Below are 22169 nucleotides of genomic sequence, written 5' to 3' on the forward strand. Positions count from 1 at the left end.
CGTTTTCGTTTTGGGATTCCCTACTTCCTTTTCTTCTTGTGCCCGGTGCACCAATATTTGATAGGGCCTCTTTGCTATGTAAGCTACAGGTACAACAGAAATGACGACGGGTTTTACAACGCCTAATATGCACATTAATAACTCACACATGTCAGGGTGGATATTTCAAATTCCAGATATTAAAAATAGCGAATCTTTTGTTTTAAGAGTCTAGAATGTTTGTTTGGAAAAGGCATTGTTTGAGGCGGACTTTACTTGAATGATGCTGATGGTCTGATTATTTGCAATTTACGTGGTAAGTCAAGTGCTTGTCACTTCTATTTTTTCATAAGGTATTTAGTTGTTGTCAAGTAGTATGGTAAAGTTTTATGACACCAAATGATGTAATCTGGGCCTCTAGAACTTTGCACGTAATGTGAGTCATATATACCTGTACATGTACAGTACCGGGTAACGTACCGGTATTATATATTGGATGAGCCCCAGTTGGCAGCGGCAGTAGGCAGTAGGCAGTAAATGTATTATGTGCCAAGTTATTGTAAGGTGTTTCTGTGTGACATGTACAGGAGTGGTAGCCACAGTCCTTGGTCCCATATGATTAGTACACATGTAGGTTAGGGTTAGTCGTAGTATTGACTATAGTGGGCTGGATTTGGTCTTAAAGATCACAAATGATCTAACACGGTCTTAATCATTACAGCAGTAGTCTTAAAATGGACTGAATATGCTTTTAAGGTAAAAAATGATCTAACATCTGCTTAATTAGTCAAGCAGTTTCCTCCCCTCACAATGGGGGATACCTCTCCTCACAATAGAGGACACGTACCCCCTGTACCTCTGCTCACAATAGGAGAATGTGTAAGGGGAGACAACTTAATTGGCTGTCAGTGCAGAAATGGTCTTACTCATGGTTTAAGATCACATAAGACTATTTGTGATCTTAAATTGCACTTCAATACCAAATCAAGCCCACTAGTGAATTAGTATATCACATTGATATATGGGACGAATGTAACCTGTGCAAATTAAGTAATTATGCGGAACGGACTACTGTACAGTACACAATGACTACGGTTCCTAGCCGACTACCATTCCTGCCACACCAGTACGGCAGTGAGTGCCAAGTGTATAAAATAACTGCCAGTTGTCTAAAATTGAAAAATCATTAGAAATGCTAGCTTACATGTACATTAATACATGCATGTATTACCTTTGAAAGTGATGCCATACATTTTCATGCTCTAATTAATTTTATACACTGTATCAATGTTACGTGTTACCTATATATCAGTATTCCATGCATTTCAGACAAAGATGGCTCACTACCGTTTTCTCAGACAGTACATTGGCCCAGTGAAGGCTGTGATATTAGACTGGAGTGGGACCACTGCAGACAAGTATGTCATCGCCCCAGCTGTGGTCTTCAAGGATGTGTTTGAGAAACACCGTGTGCCCATTACAATGGAGGAGGCTAGGCTGCCCATGGGACTGAGGAAGGATCTCCATATTAAGGTAAACATGTACTTTGGTAATAACTCAGTCTTTTTTATTGGGCAGAAATTATCAACCTTTCAGAAACGTAATTTTATAATTACAAAATTATATTTTATATAGCATAGAATAAAACTAAAAAAATTATATTTTAAGAAATTATGACTTAAAAATAAAGTATCTGTAAATTCACAATTTCCCCCCATTGAAAAGATTGAGTAATCACCATATTACATACTGTATGTATTATATTAATGTACCAAGAAAATAATTGTAGGCACACTGGTGTGATAACCAGAGATATCATCATTCTAATGTTATTATACATGTAGTAATATTTGAGTCACTCCCATAATGGAAATGTAGACTGGTGAATTTTACCCGTAATGGTTAATATTGAAATTTAAAACTTACAAATGAGCCTGTAGATCTTTATGTTTTTTTAACATTTTAAGTATCGGTAGGCTATGTAAGTAGCTAAGTGATTACTGAAAAACTGTTGAAATTTACAAGAATTGTTTTTTTTTTTTTTGGTGTTGTTGTTGCTCATATAAAGGTTTAGTGTACATTGTACAGTGCATATACATTTATGTCTATAAGCTAGCTACCAGTATATATGTAAATTATAATATGCGTATATAAAATCTTAATCATTTTCCCAGGCAAAATACTGGTACATATTCAGTGCATTAAAGTAGATGCACTCATTACATATGACAGAATAATAAACCCTAAGGAAAATTATACAGTGATAAGTGTAAGCATGATTATAAAATTCTAGTGTTTAATATTATCCCTTCAGGCATTAACTGAGATTCCAGAGGTACGGGAGAGATGGCACAGTGTGTATAACCGCTACCCTAACCAGCAGGATGTGGACAACATGTTCAAGGACTTTGTTCCTATGCAGTTGGCATGCTTACCTAAGTACACAACCCTCATTCCAGGCTGTGTAGAAGCCACACAGGTGAGTCCTTGCCCCCCCTCCCTCTCTCTCTCTCTCTCTCCAAGCTGTGCAAAGACCAAACAGTTATTATATATGAAGTTTAATGTCCACAAAATTTGATTTCTAATCAGAAAATGTACACTACCAGTGCCCCACTTTTCCCTAGTAGATCTCAGTTTAAATTTAATTTTAAGGTGTGGCAAGTAAAACATTGCAAATTGATGTTTGTTACACTTAGCATTATTTCAAGCATGCCCCATTTCAGACAATCTTAGACCTAACGCAATAATATATGTATGTCTCACCTAACGCAATAATATATCTATGTCTCACCTAACACACTTTTATAAAGAGTCTCTCACCTTATGCATTGTTATAAATTGCAGAGATTGCAGAATGAACTGAAGTGCAAACTGGGAACCACCACTGGTTTCACCAGAGCCATGGTGGACATACTATTAGCAGATGCTATAAAACAAGGTGAGCATAGGCTTAAATTGTTGCACTGTAGGGCATGAATGAAAAACTTACAGATTCTTGCGGACCTTCATATGCATTTTAAAAAGAGAGAGAAATATTTTATTTAAAAATAAATGGAAAGGAAAGGCATCAAGGACTTTATATGAGTAAAAATTTAAGCGAAAGTATTTTTTACATAATTTTGATTTTTTTATGTAGACATTATTTCAAGGCAGTAATGTGATGTTTCTTTGACTAAATTTACTCATAATTTATCCTCCACTTACAATTAATAAAAGATGTAATTTTATTTTGATTTTTTTTCTATTTTCCGCTTTGCATTTTTCTTGTATATTGTTGAATATGCATATTTTTGGCAAAGGTTTGATATATTTTTTTGCAATGCTAGTTCGTTTTACTGCTGCTTATGGACCTAGTGGTAAAACAGAGTATGGAACCTTTTAAATGGATTGCCTCAATAATCTGAAGATTCATTGGTTCAAAGGTTCATTAGTCCCAATATCACATGCATGGGCATCAAATGAACTTTATCACCAGTACACTATAAACTTAATTGTTGCATTAACTGGACTATCAAACCTTCAGACCAACGAACATTCGGACTATTGCATTGCTACAGCCCTTTTCAGATAATTCCAAGCTTAATTAACTTATTTACTTCATTTAATGCATTTATCCAATTTTTGTTTGTCCCACCAATTTCATTCCCTGCTTAACCTAACAACCTGCACTTTAGGGTACAAACCAGATGTCACAGTGGCGGGAGATGAGGTCATCAATGGGGCTCGTCCTAAACCCCACATGGTCTACAAAAACATGGACTTGCTGGACGTGAACCCCATCCAAGCTGTGGTCAAGGTACACTACATGCCAACCTTACAATTAAGTGACATCATTTTATTAGTGTGAATACCCCTCTCCTGAACTGAATATAGGATTCCAGTATTCCCAGTTCTTTACCTTACCTAAAAGTTAGAAAAGATTTATCTGTGGGCTGTGCCTAAGCACTACAAAATGATCTACACTGCATCTTTTTTTTTTTTTCGTCAACAGATATTCTGCAGAGGTGATGGGATAGGAGAGTGTGCTTGCCACCCCCCCCCCCCCCAAACCCCACCTCCTCTCACCAGCCCCATCACCTCCAAAGTTTTATATCATTACTTTATATCAATTGCAAACTATGCATTGATTGCATGATTTCTAAGTTATTGATTTTACTATAAAGATTCATTAAAATAAAAAGAGTTGGAATTTAAATGCAGTATAACACTGTTGTGCCTAAGGTTACTTGGATGTAAATGATATATAGGCAGGGAGGGGCAGCTAGCTATGCCTTTGCTTGATGCTTTATCATTTTCATTTTGTATTTTTGATGCAGTTTATGCACATGGGATGTGAATGATTAGAGAATTAGATTTGTGTTTGTTAGTATCTTTAAAAGACAGCAGGTGGTATCGTAGGCGTTAACTTAATAGATAGAATCCCCCCCCCCCACCATGCACCCCCCTCCACAATCTTTCTCCTCATTCTCTAAAAATGGCCGAAACACCAGCAAAATGAAAAGAAACTATCATCATAACTCAACATAGAACACAGTTGGTGGAATTGTTATCAGGGTTGTGGGAAAGACATATGCTATGTGCTACAGTTGTATAGCTGATGTATTTGTTTCCCCAGGTTGATGACACTGTATCGGGAGTGGGAGAAGCTATCGAGGCAGGCTGTTGGGGCGTGGGAGTGGCCAGGTACAGCAACTATATGGGGATTCATACTCTTGAAGATGAGGGTATGTACTAGAACATGTTTTATCTTTTTTAATGGCAACTTACCGAGGTATGCATTTTTTTGTTTATCGTTTATTTCAAGCAAAATGCATGTAACTCTGTATCATATGCATTGTCAGAAAGTGATAAGAATTTGTACGCACTTGTTTGCTTTTGAAGAAAATTTTTTCTTATAAATATATTTTAAAAACTTTGAAAAATATGCTTTATACTTGATTTAAAATTTTTTCTTTTCATATTTGAATATTTAAATAAATATTATAAAATACATATTTCCAAGTGCACCTTAAATAAGCTATATCCAGGAACTTTAAAGGCGATTTTGTATTGGCATTTCAGCTAAAGTATCAGCAGAAGATATGGAGGTACGGACTGAGAAATCACGTGACCTACTGAGGAAGTCAGGTGCCCATTTCGTCATTGATTCCATTGCGGAGCTCCCAGAAGTGGTGGAAGATATCAACCAGAGATTGGCTCGGGGAGAGAAACCATAAGCAGTTATGATCTTCTGGAAGGAACGCGCCTTGCTAAGACAAGCTTATTGTCGTTGGTATTGTATTAATTGTACTCTCAAGCATTAGAACATATCCAAATAATATAATTAGACTATTACAATGCCAAAGATCCAGTCATATATTGATAAACCGGTGAAAACCAGCGATCTTTTTAGTATATTTGTAGATCGATGCATAGTACATGTGTATGAGTATACTGCACACTTTGTTAGTACTATACTACAAGTAGTGGATCTACTGATTTCTACTGTTTTCTTTGATAAGTAATATCTTTTTCAGTGCGAAAATATATTGATAAATCTAAAGGTGGGTGACATTTATGATGCTAAACAGTTCCATTTAGTGGCAATTAACTGCTGCCATAATTATGTCTGACTTCTTGTCTGTTATTTAAACGTTTTAATCGCCCGTGATGCACAAAAATATTTACTGTATCACACAATTTCATATATATTTATTTTTAATTAAGAATTCTAAAAAAAAAGAAAATGGCAAGAGACTATCGTTTAATTCACAAGTGGATATTTAATCTAAATATAGTTCTAAAAATATGATATTAAAATACAGTAATGCACTAGCTGTACAAGTATGATGGATCCCAGTTGAATGTTGTATTCATGTACTAGTATACGTGTATCATTCGTTGCATCTGGTGTCATTCCGTTACACGCATTATTGACGAAATGAAATTTGGAATCGTCCGAGTTTGGCCGAAGGCAGGTAGATAAACAATAAAAGTATCACGGTATTACGTCGTTTATGGTTGTGGATTTATACTTAACAAGTGTTTTAAGGCAATATTCTAGTAATGCCGGGTGATTTTATTATATTTCATGCTTTATTTTATTCTATTCACGAGAGAAAGACGAGCACTATACCCTAATATATGGTAATGTTCAGGTATATTACAATATGGATAGACGGTACATGTAAAAGTTAACCTGAGTAATAATCTTAAGACTAAATTAAACTTGTTCTATAAATTTCACCTCGGTATTTGATTTTTACTATTTGGTTTCTGCTGTCGTTTCAGAATAGCTCTAAAGGGATATTACCTGTAATTCTGATAAATTCCGTTAGTAAAACTGGCTATTTCGGTGTATCGCCAAGTATGAACACTTCAGAATCTTTCCAGTCTGATCCAGGTAGAGATTGAATAAATTGCCTTCTGTTATCAGGCGCATCTCAAATGGTATACAAAACTTAAGTACAGGCAATTTTGTAACAGACCACTAGTGCACTCTGAAAATTGCATACTAGGATAAGAATAAACAGGCTTAACCTTCTAGTGACTGAAGCACCTGTGTATCGTACGTCTGCCTCTAATATGTTATTAATATGTTATTCCCAGTGCAGATATTTTGACAAGGATTCTTATTCATACAAAAGTTCAAGAGATGAAATGTATTTGACAAAAAAAAAAAAAAAAAAAAAAAAAAAAAAAAAAAAAAAAAAATTGAAATAACACGAAATAGAGCAGGACAATCACTAAGTCATTGCGAAGTTTCAAGGTGATTCCGCTTCGGCTTTTGGCAACAACTCTTTATCCGTTTTCAGGTCAAATATTGCCCTGAAAGGCAAATGAATAAATAAATATGAATAAATGATTAAATGTGTCGTATTACTTTGGAATATTAAAGACTTAAAATGTGCCTAAATTTGTTGTTTAACGAAAATTGTTATTTTGTTTCACGTTTAACAGCCATAGAGTGAAATGTTTCTCAATAACTAATCACATAGCTTGATGAAATATCGTCATAGAAAAAATACAAAAATTCTCACTTACCCGAAAAAGCATCAAATAGTAGACGGTTTTATTTAGGGGCACATTTTTTTGATCAATGCTTCAACAGCTCTCCTGATGAACGAAGGAAAACGGTTCGTGTCAAATGATTTGCATATAGCTGGGGTTGGAACGACGGCTGTAACAAAAAGGATATTATAGACTGAAATTTTGTTGATTGTCAAATCAGTTAAAAGGTAAATGTCCTGAATTTATTTTGATATTAATATTTTACTATTGTACCAGGCTTATCTGTATTTTACAGCTACATGTAGATGACCAGGTAAATCCCATGGATATTAATTGAGATCATGGGTTTCAAGTAACATGTGCAAAGATAATAATTCCATTTGGCTTGACGAATTTATCACGCTTAAAAGATAAAATTGAGAACAGGAAGACGAAAATAAGAAGAAGAAAATAAAGAGAGAAAGTATTAATTGGCTGAAAATTGACTCTCCACAAACCTGGTGTTTTACAAGAATCTGGCCCCTCTGCGAAATGTTTCTTTTTGTCCACCAATGTGTTTGAGCTCTTCACTTTATAACAGAAGCATGGGAACCTTTTCGTGAGAACCTCAAATTTGATGTTGAGTTTGTAGAACAGCTTGTTTCCATCTGGTCCTGGTTGGCCGTCATCATACATAGAATTGTATCTATAACAAAATGAGTCGTTGCTTGTTCAGTATATTTTCTTAAAATACGAACGCCCAAGATATATTTAAATCTAGGTAAATAAAAATTGAAAATTAAATAATTGAGTAAATAAAAATATGAATTAAATAAAGAATTCAAATGTTAAGAAATAAGGAGAGAGAAAACTTTATTTTATTTTTACTTTACAAAAAGTTGTCTATGTATAATCAAACTATAAAACTATTAAGTCAATACAACATGAAGAGGAATTTCCTTGAAGTATAAAGCGCAGCTAAAGTCATGACATGCTTTTCCGTAATAATTATTCATCATTATGACAACATTAAAACTAAAGCTATTGTTCATTATCTCACGTCATATAAACGCACCTGTTTCGCTGTAAAGGGTTGTCTTGTGGTTTAGTACAGTCGTATCTGAGAAGGAAATCGAACTTCAGTTTAGCTTTGGCTAGTCGCAGTCCGATAAGTCTGACCGCAGCAGAGGCGACCTCTGTGGTCGACTGCATCTTTAGTACGCCCTCAGTCTCTCTGTTGTCGATGGGTATCTCAATTGGATTCAGCTTGATCTAAAATACGCAAATATATATTTCTATACGTTTTAGACATAAATTTAAATGCATATATAGACTATTTCATATTTCTCATAAATTCATTCACAGGCGTACTCACGCACTTAATTTATATAATTCTGTATTCAATAGTCCTACTTGTTATACATACTGTGATTTTCAACAGCGCTGAAGCAATTTGATCTTAATACACCAAAATGTAGCTTTATGTTTGCAGCTTAACTTACGTACCAAAAATAATGACTGATGAAAATAAATTGTTAGAGACAGATTGAAAAGTCAACTGTAAGAGTTTAATAATACCAAGTAATAATACAGTGTAATAATAATAATAATAATAATAATAATAATAATAATAATAATAATGACATTGATTGTGACAATTGGTTCTTTTATTTTAAAAAGGCAACGAAAGCACAGTTATAATTTTTTTCCCTTACTTTCAATAATCTAGCAATGCCGCTAAGTCTAAAGTCTGCATCCAGATCAATGCGGATCTTCCAAGGGTTCTTACAGAAGGTGAACTTTGCCCTCGGGTTTCTCACCATATCTGAAGCTAATTGTGGAATGGGGCAGAAATCTGGACTCGTGCAACAATTCCCGGTACAGCTGGTAGGCAGGCAGCTCAGGATCTGCATCACCTGGTCCAGTGAGCCGAGGGCCTTGACGACAGCATCGGGGATGTTCCCCGTGCGCATTAGCCGTTCCACGCGCTGCCGGATTGCATTCACGTCGATCTGGCGCTTCTCCCGAATTGCTGAAATGAAAATCGATACTGATATGACCTCTTCTGTTACTTTGTTCCTAGAAAAAAATACATACCGTAATGCCTTTGCTCTTGAATATTCTATTCCTTATGCTTTCAGGGCTGTTAATTGGAAAACATTTGTAATAATTTTTTTTATTACTTTCATTTATTTATTTATCTGCTTATTTATTCATTTACTTTTGTACAACAATATCAGTGAATACGATGAAAATTCTATCAGAAATGACAAAGCAAGGCCTCTTTTTAAAGTTACTTTTAAGCGTGTAAATTGTGCTTTGCCACTTTAAATAAAATGAACACAGACTGCCTGAACTTTTGGCTTAATGAGATCACGCCTTACTCGACCTCTTTTCTTAACAGTCTATACGTTATATATTATCTCCTGTAGTTGTTAATTCTTGCAGCCCAAACCTTACCATTCACTGAGGTGTCATGTTTTATCTGTAAAACGATCTGTCTGAATTTAAATTCGACTCTAGACAAATTAATAAGTAAATGTAGACAACAAAAAGTAAAAAGAGACAAGAGGTCGATCATACATAGCAACTTCTCCGCTCTTCGCAAGAGGTTTGTACATTTATCCTTATTTTAATTCTATTTTCATTTACTTTTTGGAACATGCATGAAGTCAAAGCAACGGTTTAATGACGTTTTCTTTTGGCTGTGACAACAACCTGCCCCCTTAATTTGATATTTTTAAAGTATATAAAACATTTAAGCTTACCTAATTCTGATGCCGTGCAGATAGCAACTAAAGATGCAAGACATAGTAAAATCCCACATAAACGACCCATCTTCTCTTCAAAGGTTAAATTTGTTGTCGCCTCTGCTGAACCACGGAAAAAAATAATGCGTTTATTGCCCCGTTCTTTATTTATATTCTTCCCAACACGGAACAGCACCAGATGTAATAAAACTGATTTGACCACCAGACAGGATGCGATGTGTAGGTAGGGCTGTTAGGATCCGGGTTGACTGAGCCGCTAACAAGTTGGCCTGGAGCAAGTGTCCCAGAACCGAATGTCAGGTCTCGTCATCAGGTTGTTTTGTCGACATCAAAGCCCTGGTTACGGTAACTTACAGGATATGGTTATTGTGGCTTTCGGGAACGACAGAACACTGTTAGTGTACCAAGCACGGAAAAATCTGCCAGCTTGGTGGTTGGATTTCAGATGATTTTAGCCACTTATAACTGCCCACCGCAAAAAAGAGGGAACAGGAGGTTATAAGGTGCCAACAGAAAAGTCTATGATGCTCTGTATACTTCTGAAATAACAATTAACTTATTTGTCAAGTGATATGCGGGAAGAAATTTTGAATAAGCATGGCAGCTTGTAGAGAAGACATGTGAGTGTAAAGCACACTTTCCCTATAAGTTGTAGCCTACATGTACATATCATTCCGACAGACCATATACCCGGTATTTATTCAACTACCATTCACCTCATTATGGTCAGAACATCCTTGAACTAAATTATCATGTAAAGTCATGCTGAGCAGTAGATTGCAAAAAAAAAAAAAAAAAAAAAAAAAAAAAAAAAAAAATCCCGGGGAACGGTTGTCGTGAAAATCTCAATATGTTTCCCTGTGTGACTTGACAGATAGTCCCCATGATAGAGAGTGCGGATCCCATTAATTTGCACAGGTCTTGACCCACTTACGTCAGGCTAACCCTAACCGGTATAATTAAAAGGAGGGTGGACTCTCTGTTACACGGACTTTCAGTTTCGTCACACAGGCTTAACTCAGTAACGCGGATTTTCATCCGTCACAATACAACACACTCGGCATTTCAACATAAGGCTGTGCAAAATTTATTGAAATTACACCGAGTAATGAAACAATGCTTTTACATGATCACGAATTTTGACGATTTTCGAATGGTGGAGAGGCAATAACATGAGGCCAATTAGTTCAATGAGATGACCTCCATACTGGAGCTCAAAAGCCACTGAATGAACTAAATACGATATCAAGAAGTTGTCAGCGTGTCTTCATTATTTTCAATTATCTTTCCCAGTTTTGGGCACACATGGGTGACATTTAATGATATTTAACCTATTTCGTTGAAAATAAGAAACGCCCTATTTCTGACTTCTACTAGTTTATAATTATATACCGGGTATGTTTATGTTTTCATCGGCCAGGTTGCATACTGCACCAGCATCCCGCAATTTTATAATATTTTTATTCAGTTTATAGCTCTTAAAGAGGACACGAGACAATCGCTTCATTCACAAGTTTATAATTAATCTCATTATAGTTTTGAAAATATTTTATTACAAATTTGAAAATATGATATTGAAAGAATGTACTGGTTGTAAAATGGACTCTAGCTGAATGTAATTATATAGATTTGTGTAAATATTATTGGTCACATCTTGTGTGATTCTGTCGCTCACATTATTGACGAAATGAAATCCGGATTTGTTCAAGCTTGGTCGAATGCAGGTGCAAACTCTGTGTGCTATAAAACCATCACGATATTGTTTTTTCAGAATCATTTAAACCGAGTGTTTAAAGCAAGTATTCTAGAAATGCCGGGGTGTTTTTATTTCATTTCCTGTTTTATTTCAACTTAATACACAAGAGAATGACACACACATAAATAATATATTACAGTACATAAAGATGGTACAAAATAATCTTAGCAATATAATCTTATGACAAAATTAATTTGAAGGAAACCTTTTTCTTATAAAAATTAACTTCAGACATCTCATTTTTACATATCTGGTAGTCGGTACAGATGATGTTTGCGATTTATTTCGTTTGTACAACTGGGTTCATCGGTGTATCGACCAGTAAGCTTTTTTTTTTGTACTGTTTAGAATATCATCCAGGAATCAGATCCAGGCGGGATTTTTCAGAGCAAGTTCTGAATGTTTAAGGCACCTGTTGGATTGCCTCCAAGTTCGTGGTCTCAACCGCTAGTGAGCAAAATTGATATCATTCTCAGCACCTTGTGCTGTTATGCATAAAAAGTTCCATAAATGAAATGTATTTGACAGTAAATTGGCAAAAAAAAAAAAAAAAAATCTTCGTGAAGTTAAATCCTGATTTCGCTCCGGCTTTCGCCATCAATATTTTTCAGGTAAAATATCGGTCTGAAAATATAAATAAATAAATAAATAAATAAATAAATAAATAAATAAATAAATAAAGCATTAGACATTTTGTTGAACAGTGTTATATTGGTCACTTTCAAATGTGTCTAAATCCGAAGTTATTTTTTAAAATATAATCATTTGTTTCATGTTTAGCGTCACAATAATGAAACGGTTCACAAATCGTTTCTTTCAAATAAGATCTACATATATTGTATGAAATAGCTACAGGTGTACTAACCTGAAAAGTAGTCAACCGATAACTTCGGTATGATGATATTTATGGGCACAATCGCCGGAACTCGTCCCTGAGAGCGGTCCTAGACCTGCCAAATAAGCATCTATCTGGAGGAGAGACGACAGCTGTAAAAGAAATGAAATGATATATTGCCTGGTTTGCACACAAGAAAATGGAGGGGGGTGGGGGGGTATCGCAGCCCTGTACCATATATTTACAGAAATTGCAAGGCTCAGGAGATAATAACGGCAATAGGTACAATTCAGATAAACCAGTACTTAAACATTTTTATCATCTTAAATATTTGAATTGGGAATTATAAGAAGCTTTACAGGACATATGATGTTGGGGATTTTTAAACGCGTGGAGAGTACTTTAAATTGACTGAGGATAAGATTTCTACACACCTGGTGTATTACAGGAATCAGGCCCTTCTGCAAAATGTTTCTTTTTGTCCACTAACGTTTCTGAGCTCTTCAGTTTATAACAGAAGCATGGGAACTTTTTCTTGTAGATCTCAAATTTGATGTTGAGTTTGTAGAACAGTTTGTTCCCATCTGGTCCTGGCTTGCCGTCATCATACATAGAGTTGTATCTGTAACAAAACAAGTTATTGATTAGATATGATATTTATGTAAGGAACGTATTAAATTGACTTAAAGTAGAAAGGAAACATGATAAATGAATGAAAAGCTATATAGACAAATAAATAAATAAATAATGATAATTTTAAAAAATGGGATAGTAGAACTGCTTTGAGTTTAAACTTAACTCTTCCAAACATTACCTATGTAAAATTTATCTTAACCTATGCGTAAATGTAGACATCATTGTTAATGAAATTTTGTACCTGTAGGGACGTGCGAAAGAAAATAAACATGGACTCGTGAAATGGGCTTGCAGACCAAAGCAAGACTTCAGCAAATAAGTCAAATAAAAAGTAAACACAGTTATCCATTATAGGCTAATCATTCATCCTCATGATGAATTTGGGATCATAAAGCAATGTAAACGCACCTGTTTCGCTGTAATGGGTTGTTTCGTGGTTTAGTACAGTCGTATCTGAGGAGAAAATCGAACTTCAGTTTAGCTTTGGCTACGCGCAGTCCGATCACTCTGACTGCAGCAGAGGCGACCTCTGTGGTCGACTGCATCTTCAGTACGCCCTCAGTCTCTCTGTTGTCAATGGGTATCTCAATAGGCTTTAGTTTGATCTACAGATACAAAAATATGTTTATTGTTAATGATTGCTTTTTAAAATCTAAATCTAAATACATAAAGACAGATTGAACGAAAATTTAATGATGCACAGACAATTTAAGTTCACGTAAGGTATTTGACTGTAGTCTATCTATTTGCCACGTAATTCTATAAAATCCCTTATTTTTAATACAAAGCGTAAAGTCCGCAGAGAGATTTCTACGTTAAGATTTCTGACCACCAATCCTGAATGTTCCATTAGTGCATTATCCATCGAATAGTTAACAACAGTGTCCGTATTTCGAACCTATTTGTAATTTTCACCCTTGACTAAAGTTGCACGGTTCCGGACAAATTGTACGAAGTATAAGAATAATAATAATAATGATAATAATTATCTATATATTATAGTATCACCTTTTTCAAAAGCCACGACTTAACAATCATAATATCATATAGTATAAACCCCATTCTTACTTTCAATAGTCTTGCAATGCCGCTTAGTCGAAAGTCGGCGTCCAGATCAATGCGGATCTTCCAAGGGTTCTTACAGAAGGTGAACTTTGCCCTCGGGTTTCTTACCAACCCCGAAGCTAACTGTGGAATGGCGCAGAAATCAGGACTCGCGCAACAATTCCCGGTACATCTAGTAGGCAAGCAGCTCAGAATCTGCATCACTTGGTCCAGTGAGCCGAGGGCCTTGACGACGGCATCGGGGATGTTCCCCGTGCGCATTAGCCGTTCCACGCGCTGCCGAATTGCATTCACGTCGATCTCGCGCTTTTCTCGAACTGCTGAAATGAGAATCGATTTAACCTTTAAAAATAAATAAAACTTGTGCCTAGTGCCGTGACTGAGTATTTTTTTCGATCCTTGTGATATTGAAACAGTTTATTTCCATTATTTATCATTCAAATTTATTTCTTTATTTATTTTCTTTCTAACAGGAAGGTAATGAGGAATACGACTTATTTTTAGCGATGTCTTTTTTCAAGTAACTTTTAAGTCTTGATTGTGTTTTGTCAATATGAATAAAACAAATACAGACTGCCTAAACTTTGGGTTTATTGTAATTGCACCTAACCTGACCCCTTATACCTCCAAAAATGTATCTTTCCAGCTGAGTCAAACACATACGCATTCTCCCGTTGTTGTTGTTTAAATTCTGAGTTGAGCCCTAAATGACCATCTATCTAGCTAGAGACATATCTGTGAATATCTGTAAAAAATCTATCACTCGCCCTGGTAGAGGGTATAAAAGAGACAACAGGTCGTAAGTAGCAACTTCTTCCTCACTTTGTTGATGGTAAAATCCTTTGTTCTTAAAGTCGAAAAATGCACTGCCATTTAAAATATATGCAGTTACGCTGTCTTCTTAATTGGAGAACAAAATGAATTTGAGGGAATTCAAGCATTCTATCTTTGATGTAATACCAACCCCACACCTTCTCAAAGGAATGGAATTCCAAACTTAAAAAGAAAATGAACATAAGCTTACCTAATTCTGATGCCGCGCTGATCGCAACTAAAGACGCAAGGCAAAGTAATATGCCACAGAAACGATCCATCTTTTCTACAGAGGTTTGTTGTCGTCTCTGCTGGACAACAGAAGAGAATAATGCGTTTATTGCCCCGCTCTTTATTTATAGTCTTCCCAATCCGGAAATATGCCAGGTGTAATAAATTTGAATTGTCCAACGGACAGGATGCAGCGCTTAGGTAGGGCTGTTAGGGTCCGGGTTTAGTGAGCCGCTAACGAGTTAGATCGGATTAAGTGTCTCAGAAACAAAAGCTCTGGTCTCGTCAACAGGTTGTTTTGTTGACCCTGAAGCCCTAGTTTTCGGCAACTTCCAGGATACGGTTATTGCGGACATAAGGAACGGCAGGACACTGTTAGTGTACATGTACCAAACACGAAAAAGAATAGTCATTCATAAGCTTAATTGCCACTTGGATATCAGATTTGTTCCTTATAACGGCTAGCCAAAGGAAAGAAGGGGGAGGGGAGGGGTTATAAGGTGTCATTGGGAAGGTTTTTGATTGCCTTGTTTGTGTCTTTTTGAAAAACAAAAAGCGTGTTAGTCAACGTGAAATAAGAGAAATGACTGGTGCGTAAAAAAATGAACTTCTCTTACTCACTGTACACATCATTTAGACGGACCTAATATTTAAAAGCTTCTTTACCTGTCCTCTTTCAGTTACACCACAGCATTCTGGTCAGAATTTTCGTGAAATGGCTTATTATTTTTAATCACTCAGGGTCGTATATTGAAAAAAATGGGGGGGGGGGGTGTCGGGAACCTCCCTATTGACCCCTGGCTTCATACTTAATTACTTTAAGTCACGTCCGACAAATTCAACTGACTCGGCGCATTCAGGATCAATTTTTACACTCAACGCAATCTGATAATGCAAGCTGACAAGTTGGTTACAAGTTTTCCCTCTACATCAATAATAATAATACAAATGTAGGTTACAGCGACTATGCACTGTAAACACATGAAAAAAAAAACACTTCACTTTTATTCTTCTGCAAATTGTCCTGTCCCAATGTTTCTCCAACCCGACTCTACGGATTGGTTCATGTGGATTATTAATCTAATATTAATCCTAAATTCAATCTTCGGATGAGGCAGGCTTTATACAGCGTACCCGATAAATATTACAGTACAAAATTTGTTGAAAGTATTAGGGAATAATGTGTAGGATTTTATAAGTATTACGAAGAATTCAATCCACTTAATCTACTTAAAACAAAAGTAAGTACCCCGTATTGTCCTGTAATGGAAATAATAAAAAATATTTATAGAAAGCTAAAAGTCGCAGAGAAGATTAACCAGGAAACACACAGCAAAAATGATATGAATCGACGTCCTGTTTCCTCATCTCGTTTCACATGTACCAGGGGTTACAACTACTTCGCCAGGTACTAGGTGGACCAGGCAGATAAATATCAAGTCAGATTTATGGAGGAACCGGGATAATTTTATGCGCCGTCCAGATTGGTCCATCTATCTCCGCACAACTACGACCAAAGAACGACTGACCACGCAAAAGAACATCACAAAATGCAGATGTACAATGTAACCACAATCGTCTCTGATAAAACATAGGGAGAACAAACATAGGGAGAACACTTGTCACCTTTGTTGAGAAAAAAATTTACGATTATCACAGGATCACTGACAGGTCAGTGTTTTGATAAAGGAGGTGTGAGTGTGTGTGTGTGTGTTTGGGGGGGGGGGGGGAGAAGGGGAACAAGGATTTTTTACCGAGGCGAATTTAAAACGACGGACAAGGTCAATTTGGCAGCTGTAGGGGATAGGGAAAGAAAAGTTGCTTGGTTTTGTCTCAGTTTGCTTGCTTTACTTCTTTTTTTTTCTCAGAAGCGAAGTGTGCGTGTGTGTGTGTGTGTGTGTGTATGTGGGGGGGAGGTTCACATAGCATAATGGACAGGTACGTGTACCCTGTATTGACAGGTACTCCCTGACCACAGGATGCGCTAGCAGTCAGTTACAAAATTATTATAATTTAATCCTGAATGATATCTTAGAGACCTCTTATATCAAAGGGTAGGAGATGGGTCGTGCCGCGCAATATCTTACTCGCCAGCCCACAGTTTTACCGTAGTAACCTCACGAACGTGATCTTTGACCCATCATGACACGGTCCAAGTCGTGACACAAAGAGATGATGAATGCTGACGTCATCACCCCAAATTAGCGTGAGAAATACACCACCTGGATACATTCTAGAGACAGCTTAAGGATCAAGGATGAACACCCTGGGTTTGGGAGATTAGAACAGAAATCGACTGATGCATACTGGTAGTTTTAGTCATCTCTAAAATAAATCGGGATGCTGCATTTGATATCGCTACCGGCAAATTTACTGGTTATAATTATTATTTTCATATTAAGATGAAAAACACTGATATATTATTAGTATTAAATAATATTATGGTATCAGCAGGACGTTATATTTGGGGTTGAAATGTTTTCACTTAGTTTGTGTAATTCTCAACACTCAGTAGTCCGTCCACGTTAAAGTAAATATATGCAATTTGTTGAAAAACAGAGAGAATTATGAGAACATTAAATGAGTAAATGAATAGATAAATAAATTATATATATGTGAGTCAATTATTCGATTTATAGATAAATGGATTGATAAATGCATTATTATTTCGCCATGAATTGAAGAATGAATTAACCGCTTACCGAAAACTTTATTACCATGTGATAAATCGCACAAAATGAGAAGTCCAAATGACAAATGACAATTGAAATGTGAAGTGTTCATCAATTTTAGGAAACATTAAAATGGAGATCTAAGAAATGCATGCTGTTCGGGAATTGCTCGAAACCGTGAAGCTGCTTCCAATCCACGGTTCTACAAGGCGGGCTCCGTGGGCTCAGCGGTAGGCTGGGGGCGAGGGCAGCGACGAGAAGGGCGCAGGGTAGGGTCGGCACATCTGGCTGTCATGAATGCGCATCTAGAATAAGACAAAAAGTCGCAAAGTTGTTAGAAAATGAACTCATGTCGATAATTATGACACTTTGAATGCTTTTTCAATATCTATTTCCAGATGAAGTTTTTGTTTTTCCTTTTTTCGTATGCTTATTTTTTACTACTACCAAGTCACCACAATTTCTTCATTGGGTATTCATTTTAAACAAAAGGTGGGAAAACAACGCAAAAGTGAACAAACATTTTAAAATCTCTCTCTTTACTTTGCAACACCAAAAGTCAAGCCAAGCCTTATATTTTTTTACATTTTCATTTTTGATATCTTGTTCATCAACTACAAGGTTTATACTGTCCACTCACTTGCTGGTGTACACGTTGCCCTTCATGTCACAGATCCTGATATTGGCTTCGTTCATCTTATCTGGGCAACCCTCCTCCTTAATCTTCTGGCACACGTCCTCCAGGGATGGTTTGGTTGGGCGTGGCCCCCTGGTGGGCTTGGTCATGTTGCTGAACTGAGACAGGTCCCCCATGCAGTGTCTGATGTTTCTGTCCACGCGCAGGCTGGGGTTTTCACAGCGGGCGAGCATGAATTGGCACCTGCAATATTTACTCGCTGTATTAACATTTTTTTTTTTGCTTTTAATTTATGATAAACATAAACTCTTTAGTCACTACAGTGAAAATCAGTTAAGATAAAATACTGTAAATCACAAAATCCTTAAGAAGTGGTCTTTTAACCATATAAAAACAGAATCCCTGTAACGAGCCCCATAACTTTTCTTTTCACAGCTACGAGAAATGGCGTCACTTACTTGGAGGTGTACATTTGTTTGTCGGAGCCGCAGATTTTCAAAGTGTTCGCCTGGTTCACACTTTGGCATTTTTGGGCAATCATCTTACACCTCTCCTCAAGGGATGGTCGGGTGGGCTTTGGGGGTCTTGTCGGGAGCTCTTGGGCCAGGGCAACGCCTAACAGAGAGCAACAATACAATGTTACACATGTAACTGGTATGGTATAATATTTCAATGTAAACTTACAGGGGTAGTGTATGTGGTATTATCGGGTAAAAACGGAATCCTGGAGTTCAGTTAAAAGTGTAAAATAAGTAAATAGATAAAAAAAATAAATGAATAAAACAGAAAGAAGACGGTGGCTTCAGAACAATGTGAGTATTGTCGTCGTTAACGTATATACTGAAGGAGATAACATGTATCTATTAAACAAAATTGAAAAAGAATCATTAAAATAAAAGAAATAAAAAAATTAAACACAATGAAAACGGTTGACTTTTTTTTTTTATCTAGGAGGATGTTTATAACCTTAGAAGTATATGAATATAAGTCACTCATTTCACAAATTTTGAATCTGCACTTCTCTGGTGAAAAACATGAAAATATATTGTTATATAAACATACCTGCCAGGAAAAGAACTGCAATCAGGACCTTCATGTTTTTGGTTACGGCTTCACTGTAATAAATCTACATATAACAGCGATTTGTCTTTGGTCAAAGCGAACTTATATAGGAGAACGGCCGGAAAAACACGCCAACGCTTCGCGAGATAATACATGCCGCCTGTTGCACAGATTAACCCACTCCTTTTCGTGCAGAACGTTCTCTGAAGGTCGTAGGAACGTGCGTGCGTTCTGCGTGATATACCACGAGCCTATACGTTAGTTGCGGAGTGTGCACGTATGTTGCTTATATCATTTAAAAGCTTACGTGGGTCTATAAAGAAAGGATACCAAAAACTGCTTCACGTAAAGCAAGAGGCTTTTACAGAAAACAGCACCTGTGGCAAGCATATAAAATCAGCCCAATAAAACAATACAAATCAGTTAAATCAATTTCACTAATTTGATAATAAACAAATGGAAATGTAAATAAAAAATGAGACTGCTAAAATGTAAAAAAATGTAATAATAAATAAATTGAATGATGTCAAAAAGAAAGGAAAAACACAACAGCGCTCCCTACTGGTGGCGACTTTGTGCATAGTGGCCAACCGTCATACCCAAGACACGACACTCTTAACTGTTTGTGCAGTGTGTGCGGGCTTATCTTATGTGTACATGTACTAATTCTGATATTTTAGTGTTCCATGAAGTTCTTCTAAATTTTCTAACATTTATTTTCGTTTCCAAACGCAACTGTTAACAGCATGTAAAGAGTGCAAGTCAATTTATTAACAGTGGAACGTGCACTGGTAGTCAGTAAAATACAGAATTAATTGTTGACCTGGAAAAGTCGGTGTGACCTAAAATCCGCCTGACGTTGAAGAAGATCGTCCCACGAGTTCTACATATTGACCGATGGTTTGGTTGATAAATTGATTGGTTACGTGTTGGTAGGTTTATGCAATAGAATTAGGGAGTTACAGCTTAGGCTCGGGGAAGATGGCATGTAGGCAGCGCATGCCTCTTACAACGGGTCACGGCCTACAGCCTGGGGTCTCTGATGACAAATTGTTCCACAAAATTACTTATTAAAATATATATTCTCATGTGTAAAATAATTAATCTATTTATTAATGCATTATTTGTTGGTTTATTCGTCTATTTTCGCTTTTTATTTACTTCAACAAGTACGAACAGTACAGACACTTCACTGTTTCGTGCATCTATGTAACTAGGTCCTTTGTTCGAAACGGACGGCTTCTTCATTTAGCCTTTTAGCCTTTGTGTCCGACACACACACACACACACACACAGACGCGCACGCACACACACACACGCACACACACACACACACACACACACACAGAGAGAGAGAGAGAGAGAGAGAGAGAGAGAGAGAGAGAGAGAGAGAGAGAGAGAGAGAGAGATGCGTGTATGTGTGCGTGTGTTTGTGTGTGAGAGAGATACAATGTACTTGGACTTTCTGTAGTCCCGTATGACTTCCTACACAACGATCTGCCTAGTTTCAAGTTATCAGTTATCTCGGATGGGGCAAATTCACGTATACACATATTCCTCTGATCTACACTGCTTCAGTTTCACATTGGCTGAAAAGCATTATTTGCAAAAGCATTGATTGTGCTTGTTGAGATGAGAACAACTGCTGCAATTGACCATCTGCTAATGGATGTTGAATACAACCGTGGACATACAGGAGACAACCCATAAACACGTACATATAGGGCCTTATATCAAGTCTATGTGCGTGTTTTCTAAGATTGTTCATTGACTGTAGGGACGCACGCACACGCAAAGTTCATGTTTATTCTCGTATTCACTACAACAACACACAAAAAAGTCTTTTGGTGTATTCCCAGAGCTTTTAGGTCGATCTATCCCCGCGGGGAGTCTCACTAGATTACTGTCAGATAATCCGGCTTAAATGTCCGTCCCGCCTACTACAAGCTGTAAGGGGGTAATTAACTTTCGTGTCCGTTCGGCTGACAGCTATTTAGCGTGAACCCCCAGGGAGTTAGGTCGATATAAAGTAGATCGATCTAATCTCTGGAAATGGGGTCTTTGGGTTGGTCTGGACGGTGAATCCCCCCTCCAGGCACTCAATACATACTCACCTGCACAAGGGTAATGTATTTCGATCAGTTTTTTTTACGGCAAAAATTGTTTTGGGTGTCCGGCCTCACAGAATTTTCGATTTATTTTTTTATGTTGAACATTTCTTTTTCTTTGATTCTAGTTAATTTTTGTGATAAAGAGAATAGTCATAAAGCTTTGACATTTTCCAATACGATAGACAAATCAAGCGGTAAAACATGGGGAAATTGGCAGTCTATCTTGATTTCATATGCCATGTTGTTTTCGTGAAATTATAAATTCACTCACAAAAAGTAACCCTTTTAGGCAAAATAAAAGCAGCAAACCATTATTTACACACTGAGAAAAGCTGCCGTATTCCTGGCATATTCAAGAAATGCGAATATCCAGTGAACTGTACGATGTGAAGGCACAATTCTTTCCCGTCTAATAGCATAGCAATGCGACAAATTACATCAGAAAACACAGCTTAATTGATTTAGTCGACGTGTGGCAAGGCCAGGAGAGTAATCAATTAAACCCTTTGTTAGGGCAGACAGACTGAAAAAAGAGAGAAAAAACTCGTTTGAAAAACCGCTGTAGGGATTTTCGGTTATCAAACTCGTTTGTAATGTTATTGGCACACTGTCGTTCATGCTTCACAGAGTTC

The 22169-nt window shown here is 36.7% G+C and overlaps 4 protein-coding genes and 1 long non-coding RNA gene across 8 annotated transcripts; 2 read left to right on the top strand and 3 right to left on the bottom strand.

Annotated features, from left to right (window-relative positions):
* Nucleotides 1-106: 106 nt before the first annotated feature.
* LOC106163751 (uncharacterized) lies at nt 107-12030 on the top strand. 4 transcript variants are annotated; one of them, XM_013541428.3, is made up of 7 exons: nt 107-295; nt 1309-1512; nt 2294-2458; nt 2824-2917; nt 3654-3775; nt 4595-4703; nt 5041-12030. In XM_013541428.3, exons 2-7 carry the CDS (start codon nt 1315-1317, stop codon nt 5193-5195), a joined length of 843 nt encoding a protein of 280 aa, XP_013396882.2. In that variant the 5' UTR covers nt 107-295; nt 1309-1314; the 3' UTR covers nt 5196-12030. The 4 variants fall into 4 exon arrangements, with proteins under 4 accessions (XP_013396882.2, XP_086874633.1, XP_086874632.1 ...); XM_087018507.1 differs by lacking the exon at nt 107-295 and adding an exon at nt 310-332; XM_087018506.1 differs by lacking the exon at nt 107-295 and adding an exon at nt 509-538.
* On the bottom strand, nt 6033-9906 carry LOC106170284 (uncharacterized). Its single transcript, XM_013550092.2, has 6 exons — nt 9717-9906; nt 8664-8980; nt 8024-8220; nt 7467-7654; nt 7003-7138; nt 6033-6786 (listed from the first exon to the last, which is right to left on the bottom strand). The coding sequence occupies exons 1-5, from the start codon at nt 9784-9786 to the stop codon at nt 7035-7037; spliced, it is 876 nt and encodes a 291-aa protein (XP_013405546.2). The 5' UTR covers nt 9787-9906; the 3' UTR covers nt 6033-6786; nt 7003-7034.
* Nucleotides 11539-15225, bottom strand: LOC106170283 (uncharacterized). The gene is made up of 6 exons (XM_013550091.3): nt 15036-15225; nt 14015-14331; nt 13355-13551; nt 12745-12932; nt 12341-12462; nt 11539-12099 (listed from the first exon to the last, which is right to left on the bottom strand). Exons 1-5 carry the CDS (start codon nt 15103-15105, stop codon nt 12380-12382), a joined length of 855 nt encoding a protein of 284 aa, XP_013405545.2. The 5' UTR covers nt 15106-15225; the 3' UTR covers nt 11539-12099; nt 12341-12379.
* A 1071-nt stretch (nt 15226-16296) lies between these two features.
* LOC147760783 (uncharacterized) lies at nt 16297-17674 on the top strand. Its single transcript, XR_015335602.1, has 2 exons — nt 16297-16726; nt 17091-17674. It is a non-coding gene; the product is annotated as an uncharacterized LOC147760783 (long non-coding RNA).
* Nucleotides 17675-17745: 71 nt separating this feature from the next.
* LOC106170267 (uncharacterized) lies at nt 17746-19612 on the bottom strand. Its single transcript, XM_013550062.2, has 4 exons — nt 19427-19612; nt 18823-18979; nt 18368-18607; nt 17746-18032 (listed from the first exon to the last, which is right to left on the bottom strand). Exons 1-4 carry the CDS (start codon nt 19458-19460, stop codon nt 17930-17932), a joined length of 534 nt encoding a protein of 177 aa, XP_013405516.2. The 5' UTR covers nt 19461-19612; the 3' UTR covers nt 17746-17929.
* Nucleotides 19613-22169: the final 2557 nt, after the last annotated feature.

The sequence above is a fragment of the Lingula anatina genome, chromosome 7 (assembly GCF_051362555.1).
Source record: "Lingula anatina isolate TDL-2025a chromosome 7, LinAna3.0, whole genome shotgun sequence".
NCBI classification, from domain to species: domain Eukaryota; kingdom Metazoa; phylum Brachiopoda; class Lingulata; order Lingulida; family Lingulidae; genus Lingula; species Lingula anatina.

Bases quoted from the DNA above. Each gene is read 5' to 3' on its own strand.
- LOC106163751 (XM_087018505.1), top strand. From the start codon at position 559: ATGTACAGGAGTGGTAGCCACAGTCCTTGGTCCCATATGATTAGTACA. The intron at 2,459-2,823 runs GTGAGTCCTTGC...TATAAATTGCAG, and splicing joins GCTGTGTAGAAGCCACACAG to AGATTGCAGAATGAACTGAA. The intron at 4,704-5,040 runs GTATGTACTAGA...TTGGCATTTCAG, and splicing joins TCATACTCTTGAAGATGAGG to CTAAAGTATCAGCAGAAGAT.
- LOC106170284 (XM_013550092.2), bottom strand. From the start codon at position 9,786: ATGGGTCGTTTATGTGGGATTTTACTATGTCTTGCATCTTTAGTTGCT. The intron at 8,981-9,716 runs GTAAGCTTAAAT...TTTTCATTTCAG, and splicing joins CTGCACGGCATCAGAATTAG to CAATTCGGGAGAAGCGCCAG. The intron at 8,221-8,663 runs GTAAGGGAAAAA...TGCGTATTTTAG, and splicing joins GCATTGCTAGATTATTGAAA to ATCAAGCTGAATCCAATTGA.
- LOC106170283 (XM_013550091.3), bottom strand. From the start codon at position 15,105: ATGGATCGTTTCTGTGGCATATTACTTTGCCTTGCGTCTTTAGTTGCG. The intron at 13,552-14,014 runs GTAAGAATGGGG...TTGTATCTGTAG, and splicing joins GCATTGCAAGACTATTGAAA to ATCAAACTAAAGCCTATTGA. The intron at 12,463-12,744 runs GTGTGTAGAAAT...TTTCTTTTACAG, and splicing joins TGATTCCTGTAATACACCAG to CTGTCGTCTCTCCTCCAGAT.
- LOC106170267 (XM_013550062.2), bottom strand. From the start codon at position 19,460: ATGAAGGTCCTGATTGCAGTTCTTTTCCTGGCAG. The intron at 18,980-19,426 runs GTATGTTTATAT...GCTCTCTGTTAG, and splicing joins TGCAGTTCTTTTCCTGGCAG to GCGTTGCCCTGGCCCAAGAG. The intron at 18,608-18,822 runs GTAAGTGACGCC...TAAATATTGCAG, and splicing joins AAACAAATGTACACCTCCAA to GTGCCAATTCATGCTCGCCC.